We start from the raw sequence: 16,646 nt of genomic DNA on the forward strand, positions 1-16,646 counted from the left end.
CCAAAAGTCAGTCTGAATAAGAAACACTCACCCGATGATTAATGGATTTTCATCCATATCTGTCATCTTCTGCTCATTTGCACCATAGGTTTCCTTAATAAAAACAGGAACAGATAACAAAAATGAAATTCAGCATCTCACAAAGGTGGTAACTGTGTATTTTATGCAAATTGTTTTCTCAAATAAAATGAAAATGAGCTTATAAACATATTTCCCATCAGCACATACAGCACTGCAGTCTGGTGCACAAACAGAAAAGCAAAAAAAGTTGTGAAATAAGATTTTTTTGCTTTCAACTGCTTTCATCAGTTCAATAAAACTCCCCTCATTCATATGTATTTCCAGTAACTCTGACAGCATAGCAAAACTAAAGCATCTGTGTGAAACCTCCCTTTCATTGAACACCGGTGGCAGCATTTTTTTAAAAACTCCAAGATGGCCAGAATTTTATTTTTGTGTTGAAAAAAAGCCATATTCCTGTCCTTGCTCAGCATGCCCAGATTGCTGATGCTGTCCCTTCCTTCTGACTTTAAAAATAAGTATCCAGATCTCAGTGTGCTCTCAAGAAGCCATTATGAATCACATCTGTCATTAGGGACGCAGTTTCACGTTACCACTAAAATCCTTTTAGGGTTAGCTGCTGCTACTGATAATATAACACACTGCTACTGCTACTGTGAGGAAAAGAGACAGAGCCCAATTTTTCAGAAACAGTGCTCTTCAGGAGACACCCAGCATTTTTGCAGGGTTGGGATCAGGGCACCAACATCATATAGAGAATGCAAAAACTAAAAGAAACTGGGTCAGCAAACAGCAAACAGCAGCTTCAAACAAGCAAAACGCTGCAGCTATACAGCTATGATGAAGATTTAAAGCTACAATAGATATAACTGCAGTATTAGGTACTCCTTTGTGAATTTGTTCAAGGTTCAGTGAAGTTCGGAATGTATTTAGGACTTCAGTAAAACTTTGCAACTATGCCTGGTTTTAGCACTAGAATTATTAGAAGTCACAAGACTTTCATACTGTCACAGGCCTTTTTACAGTGTGTGAACTTCTGGAGTTTAAGAGAACCAAAGAAACAGCAATAAATAAATGTTCACACTTACCTCCTCAGAAACATTACGAGAAAACCTTTTCCGGAGATGAATGTTGGCATCATCGTCACTGCTTCTGTATGTAAAAGCAAAGTTTTTAAATTCATAAAGTTTAGTTAAAAAGAGACACTGAAAATGGACATGATAGGTTTAAGCTACACAAAACCACAAATATGCATTGTTGCATGTATTAGAATATGGACTGGAATTTATCAGTAACATGATAAAAATGGTTTTGGGAAAGTCTTACCAACAATAAAAAATTCATATTCTCAAAAAGGAATATTTTCTGAAAAATTGTATCTGAGCATTCTTGCACCTTTGACATCACTGACAATTAAGTGAGAGAATACTCAAGTTTTATGGCCATTGATATTAAAAAAGATTGGACTAACAGGAAACAGAAAGCTTGAAGGGGACAACAGGTTTTTCTAAGTGAATTTTCAAATTCATTAGGGTGGTCCAGTGATAAGCATCCAGAAGTGTTCATGTCCTGCTCAAACATATTACCTAAGAACAAATTAGAACATAAGAAAAACCAGAAGTAAATGGGGCAAAATTAGCTGAGTGTTTCTGTACTGGGCCTGGCTGGGCTGCAGTTAAATTTCCCTAGAGCAGTGGGCTAGGGATGGGCAAGAGGCTTGGAGGGGACACAGCCAGGAGAGCTGACCCAAACTGACCAAAGGTCAGTGACACACACACACTTGTTCTTATGCCTGTCTTTTGAAGCAACCACTACACCCTGCTTCCCACAAAGTGGCTGGACACTGCTGTGCTGATGGAAAGTAGAGAATAAATAAATATTTTTTTAGTCTTCTGCTAATTTGCTTCTGCACATGGCCTTTGCCTTTCCATTAAAATGTCTTTACCTCAACCCATGAGTTCTTCATCTTATTTTCTCTCCAACACCTCATTTACTTGTTCATAACTAGAAAAAACATCCAAAAAGTATCTACTAAAATCAATCAGTGTCATGCTTCCACATAGTGTCACAATGCACATGGTCTATTTCATCTACATTACAAAATACTTCCTCTGTTAGAAAAGCAATTACAACACTTTCACATTCAAAATGCACTGGGCTTCCACTTGGGTTTTGTGTGGCAAAGTTTGTAGCACAGTCAAGTCCCACTGAATCACTCAACATATTCAAGAGAAACACAGGAAGAAGCCAATGAATCCAAATAGTTCTTCCTAAAACAAGACTACAACAAACATCCAATGGACAGAGCAATTTCAAAAGACCGGTTTAGGTGTCTGTAAGACAATGTGAAATACCTGGTAAATTCCTGGAATTCAGCTTTTTCTTCCAGGTCATCTTGTGATAGAGTAGTAGTGGCAACTTCTGAGATCTGCAAATCATCTTCAATCATATTTTGCTCTTCCTCCTCCCTATTATTATTTTCTTCTGGTGTCTTTATGGCTAATGGTAAATCCTCTAAATATTCTACTATGGCCTGTTGAAATTAAGAAATGTTTTGCTTTAGACAACAAGATGATTCCCCACTCTTCCAAATTCTTAGTGGTGCAGCCTACTCAGACACTCAATTGCAGATAGAATGGGACTGAAAGTCTCACTAAAGAGAATAAAAAAGCAATAAATTTCTTGAAAATCTTTTGGGAAACACAGACTCATCAGTTCAACATACATACATACATACATACACACACATACATACATACACACATACATACAGTTGGAAAATCCGACCTTTCTATTAAGAAGTCATGACATGACATGGCTCTTTGAAGCAATCCACTAGACTTTTTAAAATCTACCCCCAGTTAGTCCTTCAAGTTAACACAAACTGACTTCATTACTGCAGTTAGAGTCAGCACCAAAACACATTCAAGCAAAGTGTCTAAGTAACATATAGAGCAGCATTAAATGGACAATTATTCCTGAAAAATGCTGTCAAAAAATACTGGGCTGGAAAACATGTAAAGCACTTCAGAACTAATGTCTGCAAGAGGAGATGCGGGAGCAAACTGCCTAAACCAAATACATACAAAGTACCCAGCTCTTTCTCCTCCACCAGTGCAGACAAGCCTTCATCTTACCCATATAATGTATCCTACTCAAATTGTTTTTCTAAGTTTTTGTAGGCAAACTTACTTGGATTGAGACAAAAATTATCATTGCCTGTATCCTTTCTATTTCTTTAAATGCAATAATAATTTCTGTCCATCTCATTACAGATTATTAAAAATACCCTCTCTAGTAATCTGTTATGCCTAAGGATTATACAGAAACCTCTAACTATTTTAAAACATAATAAAAATTCACACTTTTGCTGTATTTTTATATAATCTTTTATGCTTAGGGATTACAGAAGCCTCAAATTATTTTAAAACGTAATATAAATTCACATTCTTGCAGTGCTCTTAGTATTAGGATTTATTCTCTCTCTAAACGTCAGATCTTCCCAGGTATCTGCAATTCCACTCATTCCAGTAGGGGGCTGTGGCAAACAGTGTAATGCAACAGGAAGCCAGCTACATTGTGAGTATTTCTCCCAAACATTGCAAAATGAAAGCATCTGGGATATGAAAAAACTGCTGGGATTTGATGTTAAGCCCACAAATATACACAAAGAAATGCTAGTAATAAAATAAAATACCTCAGGATGTTGTGGAATAGTGGAATCTTCATCGTTGGTGGCCTTACTGCCATGCTCTTCTATTTCTAACTCTTCTACTAGTAATGGCACTTCTCTTTCATCTGATGAATTCACATGACTGCTTGTTTTTCTAGTTTCCTCCTCGCTGTTCTCAGTATCTGTTTCTGATGGAGGGGTACCTAGCTTATCCTCCAAGTCTGGCTCTGGAGCATCCTCCTTGTGGTCCTGTTCTGGTAAGTTCTTGTCATGTAAAACATCTGTAACTGTTTCAGAAGAAGCTTTTTCATTTTCTGTATCATAACCTTCGATACAAGGCTCAAGGTAAGCATTCAGAACTGCTGATATGGGAACATTATAATGTGGATAATAAAAGAGATCATGGGGTATCACGGATACTTTCGAAGAACTGGGTAGCACTTCAGCTGCAGACTCAACTTCATCACAGCTGTCCAGGTCCTCTGGAGTTTTAGGTACATCTGAGAGAGAGTCGTCAGATGTTTCATGCTGTGTAGATAGTTCTTGGCTTTCGAGATTAGAACCATTTGGTGAACAAGGGTTCGCTTCTATTGTCTCAAGGCCAGGTGATTCCTTTGTATGTTCATCTTGTGGAAGTGTCTGTATTTCCTCATTTAGAAGGTGGAGAATGTACTTCTGCGTATCTTCTTGTTTTGATGTATCTTCTGGTAAAAGAATTGAAGACTGGGGTTTGCTGTCTTCAACTTTATTAATAGAATCATCTGTAAGTATGCCTGAAGTCCAGGACAATGGACTCAAAGAAGAAGTATTGGCTGAAAGGCTCTTGGTTTCATTGTCATATTCAGTAGGGGTTTCCTTAGTTAATTCTTCAGAGTATTCTTCAAAAGAGTCAACAGAATTTTTCTGATTTGTCAGAACAGCTGGAGAAAGGTCATCATTCTGTTTCAGTGGATCATCAGAGATGCTCCCTTCACCTGGTGTGAATTTGTCATTTAGAACCTCCCAAGAGGAACTGGATTCAAAACTGACAGGTCCTGTAATTTTCAGTGAGGTAGGCCTTTGAGGCTCCTCTTCAGACATCCCCTGTAAATCACCTAACGCTTGATTTAGTTTCCCATTACAATTTTCAGAAGTGGTTTCTGATGGGATTCTCTCAGGGATATCGTGAATATGGACCTTTGGAGGAGCTGGATGACTCCTCTCATGATTAACAGTATACATTTTTTCTTCACTTTCACTTAAAATCAAGATTTTGCCTTCCTCTTCTGACGGCGTGTCTTTGATGTGGACATATGTGGACTCAATTGGAAGCTCCTTGTCAGGATCTGTAAAGTCTTCCTGTAAGTCATGGACATTAGAAGACTTTAGAAGACAAATCCTAGCTCAGATACCATTTTACATTTCCCAAACACGATGGAAGGAATAAATACCTAGTCTTTCAGTCCATAGGCAATTAAGGACTCACTTATTTTGAAAGTAGGAAAACTAATTTGGCAAGTCAAGTGCCTTGAACAAAGCTCAACGTCAAGAAGGCATTTGTACAGGAAGATCAGAATGCAGACAAGCCTAGTCCTCAATTGTTAATGTATTTATCTCTCCCTGCTGCACCTATGGAGACAACTGACTTGGCTTTTTGACACAATCCAAACCCTGGGAATAACATAAATCTAACAAATCAAATAAATTCATTGTGAAATATATTGATACACCAGATTATTTCTTTCCAACAGACTCTATTAAAAGAAAGTTAGTTTTTGACTGTCCATTAAAATGCCAACAAGTCTTAATGTCAATCAATCTTATTGCTCATCTAATCTAATAATATTAATTGTATAGATTAATAACAATATAAAATAATAATTAATAATAATAAATAATAATATATTATAATAATTTTAATTCCAATTACTTTCATAATGCCCACCAATTTTATCAACTACAAAATATATCCCAACTGTAACCTTCAGTCAAGAAATGAGAGAAAATGCCTGTTTCTCCAAAGGGCCTTTGCTAATTCTTGACACTGTCAGTCCTTGCTTAATCCTCAATTCTTTATTTGTGCATTGAAGTCCTGGTCATTTAAACTGCAGTTTATTTCATTCTTATAATGGGTGCTTTTTACTGTTGCATTGACAAGATTCTTGTCTCTTATACCTGCTAAATATAGACTGATCACGGCCCTCAAACTTGAGAAGATAGAAGTAAAAATTAAATTCAAAGTCCAATTAATCATTATAGATAAAGGAATAAAATTCCACCTTATTTAAAACAAATATAGCAAAGCCGCAGAGTCCTATGAAACCAGTTCTAACCTCTGAAAGTTACAATTGGATGTAAATGTATAAAAGCACAGTTCTACCTAAAGCATTTTAGTAATCACTAATGAAAGCCCTTTTCACTGGATTTAACAAAAATGTCAAAAATTAAATCCAGGTTTGTTGTTTATTTTAAATAGCTTAGAAAGAAACCTAGAAAATAAATCTGACTTTATTACGTACACCAAGGCAAATTTAAAAAATGACATGACATAGGAGTAAACACATACCCCTTCCAGCTCTGGGAAGTGCTCCAGAAATTGTGCCACATATGTCACAATTGACTGCTCATCGGGTGACTCCACCATGATATCTGTGGAGACAGACGCAAGGGGCTTGAGCACACACAGCTTCGAAACGCTCTTGCAGAGAACAGATTGTCAGACATTTATCCTGCCATTATGGTCACAGAAATAACAGCTACAAATGCTTCTCTTTTTTCTGACAGATAAGAGAGATGCTCTTCACTGCTGATGGTGCTTGTCAGAGTTCTCAACGTCCTATTCACGTTCATTTTTTCCTATTTCCAAACACACACTGAACCCCAATCAGGGTTCCCTCTTCATTCACTTTCATTCTGCCATTTATGCTGTTGTCACTAGACAGGTGACTGTTGTTAAGTGACAATACAGAGGTTTATTTTTAGCAGGATGGCCCAGTCTTCTAACAGGTGATTGAAGTGCAATTGTGCTTTCAATCATGACACCAAGGCCTAGTACAGGTCTAGTAGAGTTCCGTAAAAAGAACAAGAAATCCATTTATACATATTTTATATACACATACACACTTAGGTTTACGTGAATAAATACTTGTGTGTATATATGCACTGTAAAAGGAAAAATGAGAGATGCAGATGCATTTGAATGGGTATCTCTCCATTTGTCTGGTATGGCAGCCTTGCACAGTTCATCCTGGAGTGACATTTAGTCTCTGCAGCCTAGGTGTTACAGAACAGCGCTAATGCACTGAGACACCCCTCAGCACAACAATTAATGCCCTCTAAGACTGCAGATGTCACAAATCATCTAAGCATGAACCAGGACCAGTGTACCTAGATAAAACCACGGTAAGATCTTTGACCTCAAGGAGCTTACAAATATGACTGGAAGCATACAATTACAAGCCACTAAACATTTTTATTTTTCTTATCAAAAATCTCAGCACACTGATCCCATCAGCAGCCTAATCACTGGGAGGTTTTTGGTATGTATCACAATGCAATATTAATGAATTCATTGTAGTCTGAGCATTACTCAACAAAGCTGATGTCTTTACCTTCTGGTTCGAGGAGCCGAGGGACACCCAGTTTGTTCTGTGCTATGCTGAAAGCATCCTCCAGGTTTTCTCGTGCTGATTTCTCCAGTGCATGCTTCATGTCTACCAAAGTACAATCTATGGCTTTTATGACAGCTAAGAAAGCAAGGCCACTCCTCCAACTACTTGTAAAGTCCTGGACTGCAACGCCATACCTAAATAGAATTACATACATTTTACATGTCTGGTTTGTTACAAAATCCAAAGTAAAGGCATCATCATTTTCAGACTCCTGAAAGTTAAAACGTAAGGTTGCTGAGTAGCACTTGTCACATTTGTGATATTTTTGGATTTTAAAATCTAGAAATACATTCAAAAAACACTTGGGTTCACAAACTGAATTGGTGTGGCTAACAGCTAACACCAACCTGCTTGTAGGAAGTAGTTAGTAAAAACAAAGCCCTTAAGAATACAGTAACCACGTTTAACATTCACAAAACCAAATGTCTCTGTGATTCCTGTTTCTTTTGCTCTCCAGCATTTTAATGCCATAGCTTGGGAAAACTTCCAAGATTTAAATATTTAAACACATAAGCATAAATTATTCACATTCCTGTGTACTTGGCCTTCTATAGCAGAAAATATGCCAAATGCAAATGGTGTCAGCATATGCATAAACCACAAGTGTGTTAGATGCCCAAAGCTTTGGATGAAAAACAGCCATTAAACTTGCAATGGAATACAGCCCCAGAATAGAAAATTCTGCACAGATCATGGGATAGTAGGATTACAGTGATGCTATTATGTTTTAAATACTACAATTGCAAAAACAATTATGTCTTACTAGATCTTTTCAATTTGCACTCTTTGACTGGGCTGAAAAGTCTGTGGTCTTTACTTCTCAGATCCTCACTTTCTTTATACCACCTATTAATGATGACATCAGCATTAGTTTGGACTAAAACTGTACTTCCTCTATGATCTGCACTGGTAGCAGTGAACTATACATCTCAATGGGACAAGTTTATCTGCTCAACAAGCACCCTTAGCTTCACTGGAGATAACCAAGGGATGATGCTGTCATAGGACCAAGTATTGGAAATGTAATGTAAAAATATAAATTTTTAATGCAAAAATGTAATTTTTTGTCTTCAACAGTCGACACAGAAAATTTCTGTTCAAAGGCAAGATATAAATTGAGAGACAAAAATGTCAAATATTCAGCTAACTAACCTGTGTAAGTAACTTTGACACATTTCCTCTTTAAAACTCTCTGCCAGTCACTACCTCAAATAACAATACATGTAAAATACACTCCAAGACTTTGCATGTGCATGAGACATCTTACACTACGTTTTTTTAGCTTGACTAACTCTGCCAGGATAAAGCATTACTAGACAAAATGCTTTGGTGAAAGAACCACTTTTTTATTAAAGAGGAGAGAGATGTCTTGTGCAGTGGAAATGCACTCAAATGTTACACGTTCAAGAGAAGTGATTAAAGTTTCACCTCCTTCCCCTCTTTAATTCTGAGGAAGGAGGGACTCTAGTAGGGGCTCTGTCCTTCAAGGCACTCTGCAGCGCACAGAGAAACTTCCTCTGGGCTACTGCTTAATTTAAAAAGCTGCTGATAAAGTCTTTCAGTATATTTATGTTTCCAGTTCATCCCCTGGTTATACCTAACCTTTAATCAGCAAAAGATGTCAAATAGACTGCATGAAAGCTGGGGTCTGGGGAGTAGAGAATGATCCTGTTTTAAACAGCACCAAGCAGGTTAGTGCAAGTTAACATTTAACACCCAAACCATGGAGCCAGCAGCAGCCTTCAAGGTCAGATGGCTGCTGTAAACACATGGCCAAAGTGAAACACCACCCTGCAGAGACCCTCTGCTGCTAAACTTCAAAAGCAGAAGAAGCCACAGCACATGGTAACACACCCATGGGGCAGGACAGAGAAAAGAGACTCAGCTTCAAAGGGGCAGGTGGCAAGACACTGTTTTGTTCAAGGGTTTGTTAGCTTACTTTCTGGTTTTCCTCTGAACCCAGATTAGAAGGGCCCTGATGGCTTTCCGCTGATCCTTCACTGTAATGAACATGTTTCTCTCCACGCTGGGAGTGCCAGGGGATGTGTCTGATTCTGGACCACTGGGCCCAGAGGACAGGCTGGAGGAGGAGGAGTTCCTGTTGAGGTTGCCTGTAAGCTCCTTAATCTGTAATAAAAGGTGAAATACACAGTGTTCTGCTTTATCACTGGCTGCATCGTGTCCTTGTTTTCATGCAAACTTTAAAGAGATCAGTGCCATAACTGAATTTTAAGTGATAATTATAAACCTGTTCATTTTAACTCTCAGCTTGTATTTTACAAGCATGACAGCCAGCAGCAGCCCAGGCAACAGAAAGGGCAAGCTACCAGTTCAGGCCGAACTGCACAAATTAAATAAAAAGCAGAGAAACATGTCTTTGAAAGAAGTTAGTTTAACTGAAATTGTTCTCTTCACAGAGAGTGAAATATTTTTCGTCAAGAAATGGTGACCTGATCTACTGCTGTACTCCTGTCCTTGGTCAGCACTGACATCTTGAGACTCTGATGTTTTTGGGTCCCCTGTGCCCTCTGCTGCCAGGGTGACAGGTTCTGGTCACACTGTCTTTACTTGTGAGTCTGCCTGGCCAAACTGGTTCTATGCAGCATTGTTCAGCCTGAGGAGCTCAGCCACGGAGAGAAGCCCCAGTGCAACACTGAGTTAATTTTTTTAACCTTTTAGCCATTTTTAAAATCAGATTAAGAGAATGAAAGGGCCTCCCAGTCTTATGAGAGTTGCAGAGCCCTCCCTCCATCTCTCTCTGTCCATTAGAATTTGGGATTGTCTAGAAGGTAATTTTCAAACTATGTGTATGCTAGGGAGCAGTTTTAATGTAAGCCTGGGGATAAATAAATTTTCAGGCTCAAATACATGCTATCAGTTCCAGGTCCTTTGAGATCTTTCATATGACCATGTGTGTATCAGTTGCAAATTTTTGCTGTGTTGAGTAAGTCTCCAGAGAACAGTGATTCTAAATAGAATTTCCCACCACATTGGACCAAATCCAATAAAGGTTATTGAAAATAAACTGTGATCTGGAACCATACCCAGGACATTGGTTCAGATCCAGGGAATCTGGAACAGAACCCTGAGAAGGCACAAGAAAGAAGGGAAAGTAGTAATCTGAAGCTCTAATTCAGGTCCAAGTTAAATGAGGGCTTAAATTATCTCAAATTCACATCAAAATAGGTCCAGTGAAGTAAAATGAAAGCAGCTGCAAGTATAAAATTAGTGTATATTAGGAGGGAAAAAGCTCAGGTTCAACATGATTAATTATGTTCTTTAGGATTAAAAATCAATTTAAAAATCATTATTCAGCTGGAATAGATGGATACCATGAAGACTGATTACTTATGGTTAAAGTATTCAAATTCTATTACCTGAAAAAACAAGATTATATTCCATATTAGTCCAAGTACCAGAGAGGAATTTCCATCTGCTATTTCTGCTGCATCGATGCTAACAAGCTTTACCTGTGGAAGAGATCATAAATTCAGAGCCAAATTCAAAGCAGCAAGGTATATGCAAAAAATGCACTGAGACTACTGGATATGTGCATACCACTGCTTCCACGGACACACCACTGAGCAAAAAAGCAATACTGCAATCTTGTATTAATGAAAATCTGCCCTGATCACAATCACCCTTCTGGAATTGCTGGAACCCCAGAATAGTCTGCAGAATAGAAATGAAGTCAGCTCTGCATTTTTGGGACTACAAATGCATTTCCTCCATACAAAAATGAAAGAAGATGGGGCCCCCTCCAGTGGACCCCACTCATAAAAAGTAGAGAATCATTTCTCATACAAAAATCTAAAATCCTAGTAAGATCTGCTTACTTCTTTTTTTCTAAGCATCTCCTTTCTCCTTCCTTATCCCACCTTACACAGCTTGTCACAGAGTTCTGATTAAATCAGTTAGCAACGGATAGGGTTGCCTAGTCCAAGCAAACTCTAGACTTTCCCACACTGAGGTTTTTTCCAGCTGATAACACCAGGATGTTATTCTCTTAGACAACACAGACTTGGTTTTGGCAAAGGTCACAGAGGAGGCAGGAAACAAGGAAGCTGTCAGTGCTGCACATGATACCCAGGCTGAGTTAAAGCCCAGCAGCCCGCTGATCACTGAGAAGTCCCGGACACGGTGAATCACTCAGCTGGGCTCTACCCTGCTGCCCCAGTTCCACGGGACTGGACACTGTCGGGTTCCACCCACTGTGGTTTAATATCTAACCCTGAAGCTCTTGGCAGCCAAGGCATTTTGCCAACACTTTCATCACCACCCTTCACTAACTGGTTTGGTTAAGCTGAAAAAAGGAAAGCAAAAAAACTTATCTAGTGGCTTGCACAACATTTACAGTCTTAGCAAAAAGACACCTATAGTTGTCATATTTCAAGGATCAGATTTCTTGCTAGCTCCAAGGTACTTGGCATAGGAAAATCTTTAAGACTTTGTACATCTAAATAGCAGTTTCTCCAAAATGCAAGTTGCATTTATCATTACACTGCTTAATGTGAGCTCTGTCCTCTTATGTTTGTCACCCAGCCCAGCAGAGATACTCAGCTAGAAAGATATTGACTGCTTACTCTTAAGGGAACAGGAAATCCATAGGAAAGTAGTTTTTAGCACTACTGATTAAAAATCCACCTGCATTCAAGGCTCCTCGTTCCTGGCCTTGCTGATTGAGGACCTAGTGAGGTCCTGGAAACCAGATATGCTTCAGCTGCAGCTCTGCCAAGTACTGGTACCAACAGAGAGAAATACTCTCATCTGGCAGTAGGCCTTAGCAGGATTTGGGTAAAAAGCATCTACTGGGAAACTGTTAAGAAATATGTGAATATGTAAAATATTTCTTAGCAGTTCTACAGCAGGACGTGTAGACGTACACATTTAGGGTCAGATCAGCCCTATGATGGAGTTTCCATAGGGAGACTGGAACACCTGGAAGTTACTGGACAACTTCTTGACCTTTCACATCCTCTCCTGGGGAAAAAGGCAAAGGATGTTAAACCTCCCACACCTACAAAGTTGTAAGAGATGTGCTAAGACCTCACATCATGCCCATTCCTGAACTGGGTCTGCAGCAACTCTCCTGCGTGACAAGCACTGCTGCTGGAGCAGGAGCTAAGCTCAGTGCAGGGAAGCAGCAAAGTGACACCAGTTGCTGTTGGAGTATCCCATACAAGGCAGGGTTTTGCACACAGTGATCCCTCCTCACCCATAAAGTTTAATCTTGCTGGAGTCCTTTATAGTAAATAGCCCAGTATCTGTTTTCTCTTTCTGGAAGATCTAAGTATACCATGTATACAAATTGTTATATGGCTGGGGATTCTCTTGACCCTGTTTCTCTCAACAATACACAGGCCGCTTCCACAGGGCTTTGGAATAAACCCATCACAGGAGAAATTAGAAAAGGAATTAAGCATTTCCAGCTACAGGGTCTGATCACACTTGGTCACATAAAACTGTAGGAAGTGGTGTTGTGGTAGTACAACACTGACTACGAGGGAAGTTATATCCCTGTAAGGCTTTCCTGGAATTATGCATTTATATCATATTCCCAGATTTCACTTTCTCTTGCTTTTGACTATGATCAGCTGCTGCAGCAGTTTACCAGATAAATACATGATTTCTAATAGTGAAAGTATTTCTGAGAAAAGAAAGTCATCTACCATCAGTCTAACTGAAGTAATGCCACTAAGACCCAGATCACAGAAATTACTTGCATTTCTTTTTATTTTCCTTTAATATTGGATTCCTGATCCTTTAATCCCATTGAACTTTAACATATAAAATGAGCAAATAATCCTTTCTTTAGACTCCATAGGTGTTCTTGTTGTGAATTTTTATGTGGCTTTTCAGCCTTGCTGCTAAGGAAGTCACAGTCTCTTGAGCAGTACGCTCCTCTTGCACACACGCAGCACATCAGTTTAGCAACAATTGCAACAACAGCATAGATCAAGAGAAAATACAAAGACCAGTCTTTGAAAATACTCACATTACTGTCCTCCAAGAACTTAAGTGCTTTGGCTATGTTGTTCAAACGAAAAATGCGATGGGTTGAAGATTTGTATTCATGCATCTAAGAAAAAGAAGTGCCACACTGGTTTTAAAACTGGTGGAATCATTCACCACATCACACAAAGCTTAAAACACTACAAGCACTTAGGCAAAATAAAGCTAAGGAAATCTACCTATGAAAAATTATTGCCATCTTTTGTGAGCAGTAAAATGCTTCAGCTATGCGATTGTAGAAAAACAGGGTTAGCAAACAGCTTTCCTGTTCTCCAGATGTTATCACTCTCTTGGACCAACCACATGGATTATTTATGTAACCACTCCCCAACCATGTTCAGTCACAGGATCAGATTTGCCTAAAAATTCATAATAACAGATTTTCTTTTGTCTTGAATTAAATGAAATTATCCTAATTAGGAAGCATGAGCAATTTTAATAGCAGGCACAGGCAGGTGGGAGAACTGAAAGGTTTCACTTTGGCAGAAATAAAAGGTTTTGCATGCCTGTCTCCCTGCAATTCCACTTTGGCACACTGTTTTTGTCCCATGTGTGCAGAAACAGCTAACAAGAAATGCAGCCAGCTGACCTTACCCCCTTCTTTCACCTCCTCCCTGACATCCCAGAGCACAGCCTAGGGTTTACCATGATGTATCTCCCCCTTCAATTCATTTCAAGCCTGGCCCTCAGTGCAATCTGTGTGAACGCACATAGAGACATTGCTACTTCTGCTGCAGTTCTGCCAATGTTTTTAATATTAAAAAATATTCTTGACTCTGAATGTGTGAGCACACATTCAGGGGGCATTCCTGCTGCAGGGTATGCAGGTAGTCAGTCACTACAGAGCATCACCAGGTGCATCTGCAGTGGTGAGACAGCCGCTCCTCTTACCCAAGTGTGATAGCCACACACGTGAGAGTTCTGATGACATGACTGATGGAAAAAGAAAACATTAAAGTCAACTGGGCATTTATATTTGCACTGGGTGTTCCATTTCTGGTACGTGGAACTTTACACAGCTCTTACAAAGAAAGGAGGAGAGAAGAAGTTTCTGATTAGAAAAAGTTTGTCCTGCTGATTTAGACCGTATTAGTAAGACTAATGAAACCTGAGCCAGGATACCAGGCTCAGGTATCTATCAACTCAGACCTACAGCAGTAGGACTACTGAGTGTCATAATGATCTTAGACAAAATAGAAACAGAACTTAGGGATTAAAAAAATGATACAGCAAATATGTGTGTTCTTGGTAATATGACTTGGGTAATCTCCAATTGGAATGTGAGAGCATTAAAGTATTAAAGCCTTAAAAACCCTCAGGGGTTGGAACGTTAACACTGATCACACACCATTTACACCTCATTGTTATATTTCCTTGAAATCTACAGTACAGCTCAGGACACCTGCCTGTAGCATAAAGAAATTACAACAAAGTTGCTGAAATTCTTATTATGTTATGTAAGACATGGGCCCAAATTCACCCTATTCCTTGGATGTCCAGGCACTGATGCTTGTAACATACCAAGCTCCTAGGTATGTAGGTTTCCCCTCTCTGTACATACCAGCTTTTGACCCGACAGGACTTCCAGAAGTGCCATCAAAATTTTGCCATCTTGTATATCAATAAACAAGTCTTTCACTTTCAAGGGAGGCTTGCACTGTCAAGAAAATAAACCAGGTAGTTTTTAAAGCACTACTTTTCAATAAAACACCCTGATTTCAGAGAGATGGAAGGAGAATTTTACAAGACATGAGATACAATTAGTAAATCATAGCCTGCTGTAAGAAAGAGCTGATTGTTCTTCACATTGGTGGCAATTTAGTCCCATGAATGTTGGAGCTAAAACTGAAATCAGACAAGGACTAATTCCAGATTTTCTGTAACAGAATGTAACCCTAAATATTCTGCCTAAGAAATAACCACCCAGGGTTTGGGTGCTGATCCCTCAGACTAAGACATATCCAGCAGAAGCATGTATCACTTTGTGCAGAAATAAGACCATGATCCAGACAGCCACAATGTCCCTTCTCATGTGAAAGGCTTCTGGTGGTGCCATTCTGTCTCCCAGCATTTTCTAAGTGCTTTAGAAAGCAATTTCTTGTATTGTGTCTCTCTTTTCTCAGCAAACTCCTCCAAAGGTAACCATGTCCTTACTTCACTGTGGTGTTGGTAGATGTGTGCACTTCAAGGGCCAAATCAGCTTATCCCTTAGGGGTAGTCCCAGCAGCAGGAATTACACTCTGCTCCAGTGTCACTCACGTGTCCCTAAAGAGCCCAGTCTTTTCCTCTTTGGTTGGGCAACACACTTCTGTTCGATTCAGCACTGCTCCTGGCAAACTGGGACCCCACATTTCCATTACTGGTCTTTAATCTAGCCAAGAGACTAAACAGTGCTCCATGGAAGAAAGCGAAGTATCTTTCATTTCAAAATTAAATAACTTATCTGAAAGACTAAAACCCAAACACTTTCTATTATTTCAGTACTTAAAGCAGGAACAAGCAGAATTCAGAAATTCAGATTACTCCCAATTATCCCATGACCAGCAGAGCCAGATTCTCTCAAGAGATGATCCAAGTCAAATCACACCAAAAATTTCCTGAAGAAGTACAAGAAGACTTCACTGCTGCCTCTGAATAAAAGAAGCTACTGCTTCTTTGAGGATAAAGGCAGAGGCAGAAGACATCTTTTTCAGTGAGTGTCCTCAGGGAATCACCTGTAATTAGAGACAGCTTTGGTGAAGCTGTCATTGTTTACATGGTTATGTTTATTACTCTGCTTCCAGGAAAAACACTAATAAAGCAGAAGGCTTTCACCCTTTCTCCAGAAAAGCATTTTTATTTGTTGAATCAGAGAGGACAAAAAATTTCTGTGCACTCCAGAGAAAGTTGACCTGCCCACAAAGGTTCTAAGACTTCAGATGCCTGGCACAGCATAATTAACAGCACCCTACAGCCTTTTTCATTATATAATTCCTTCTGTAAATCAAAGTCCTTCTTTGCAGTCACATATTTGACAACCCTTTCTGACAAGTTCCAAAACTGCAGGTAGTTTAAAGCCCTAGAGCCTGATTCACAAAGGCATCACGTAACACTGTCTTCATTCTGAGAGGCCTTTGGGAGCAATTGCTAGTCAAAACATTTCCAACTAGCCTTATTCTGATTTTCCAGTGAGATTTGAGAGGATCCCTTTATGCCTTCAAAAACACTCACTGCAGAGTAGCGGACTTATGCAGCTATATACATGATGCCTTTCTTCTAAAAATGCCTTTACTGTGTCTGAAATGCAACCA

The 16,646-nt window shown here is 39.2% G+C and overlaps 1 protein-coding gene across 1 annotated transcript in view; it reads right to left on the reverse strand.

Annotated features, from left to right (window-relative positions):
• The window catches only part of CLMN (calmin), an 83,236-nt gene that overhangs the window by 8,087 nt on the left and 58,503 nt on the right, over positions 1–16,646 (reverse strand). Inside the window, exons 3-12 of the mRNA XM_005520387.3 lie at positions 14,918–15,013; positions 13,340–13,423; positions 10,722–10,814; positions 9,284–9,471; positions 7,285–7,478; positions 6,240–6,322; positions 3,719–5,032; positions 2,376–2,554; positions 1,110–1,173; positions 32–93 (exon numbers count right to left, since the gene is read on the reverse strand). Coding sequence (XP_005520444.1) covers positions 32–93; positions 1,110–1,173; positions 2,376–2,554; positions 3,719–5,032; positions 6,240–6,322; positions 7,285–7,478; positions 9,284–9,471; positions 10,722–10,814; positions 13,340–13,423; positions 14,918–15,013 — 2,357 coding nt within the window. The remainder of the gene's footprint in view (positions 1–31; positions 94–1,109; positions 1,174–2,375; positions 2,555–3,718; positions 5,033–6,239; positions 6,323–7,284; positions 7,479–9,283; positions 9,472–10,721; positions 10,815–13,339; positions 13,424–14,917; positions 15,014–16,646) is intronic.

The sequence above is a fragment of the Pseudopodoces humilis genome, chromosome 7, assembly GCF_049639895.1.
Source record: "Pseudopodoces humilis isolate 2021_Gansu_Grassland_sample_001 chromosome 7, ASM4963989v1, whole genome shotgun sequence".
NCBI classification, from domain to species: domain Eukaryota; kingdom Metazoa; phylum Chordata; class Aves; order Passeriformes; family Paridae; genus Pseudopodoces; species Pseudopodoces humilis.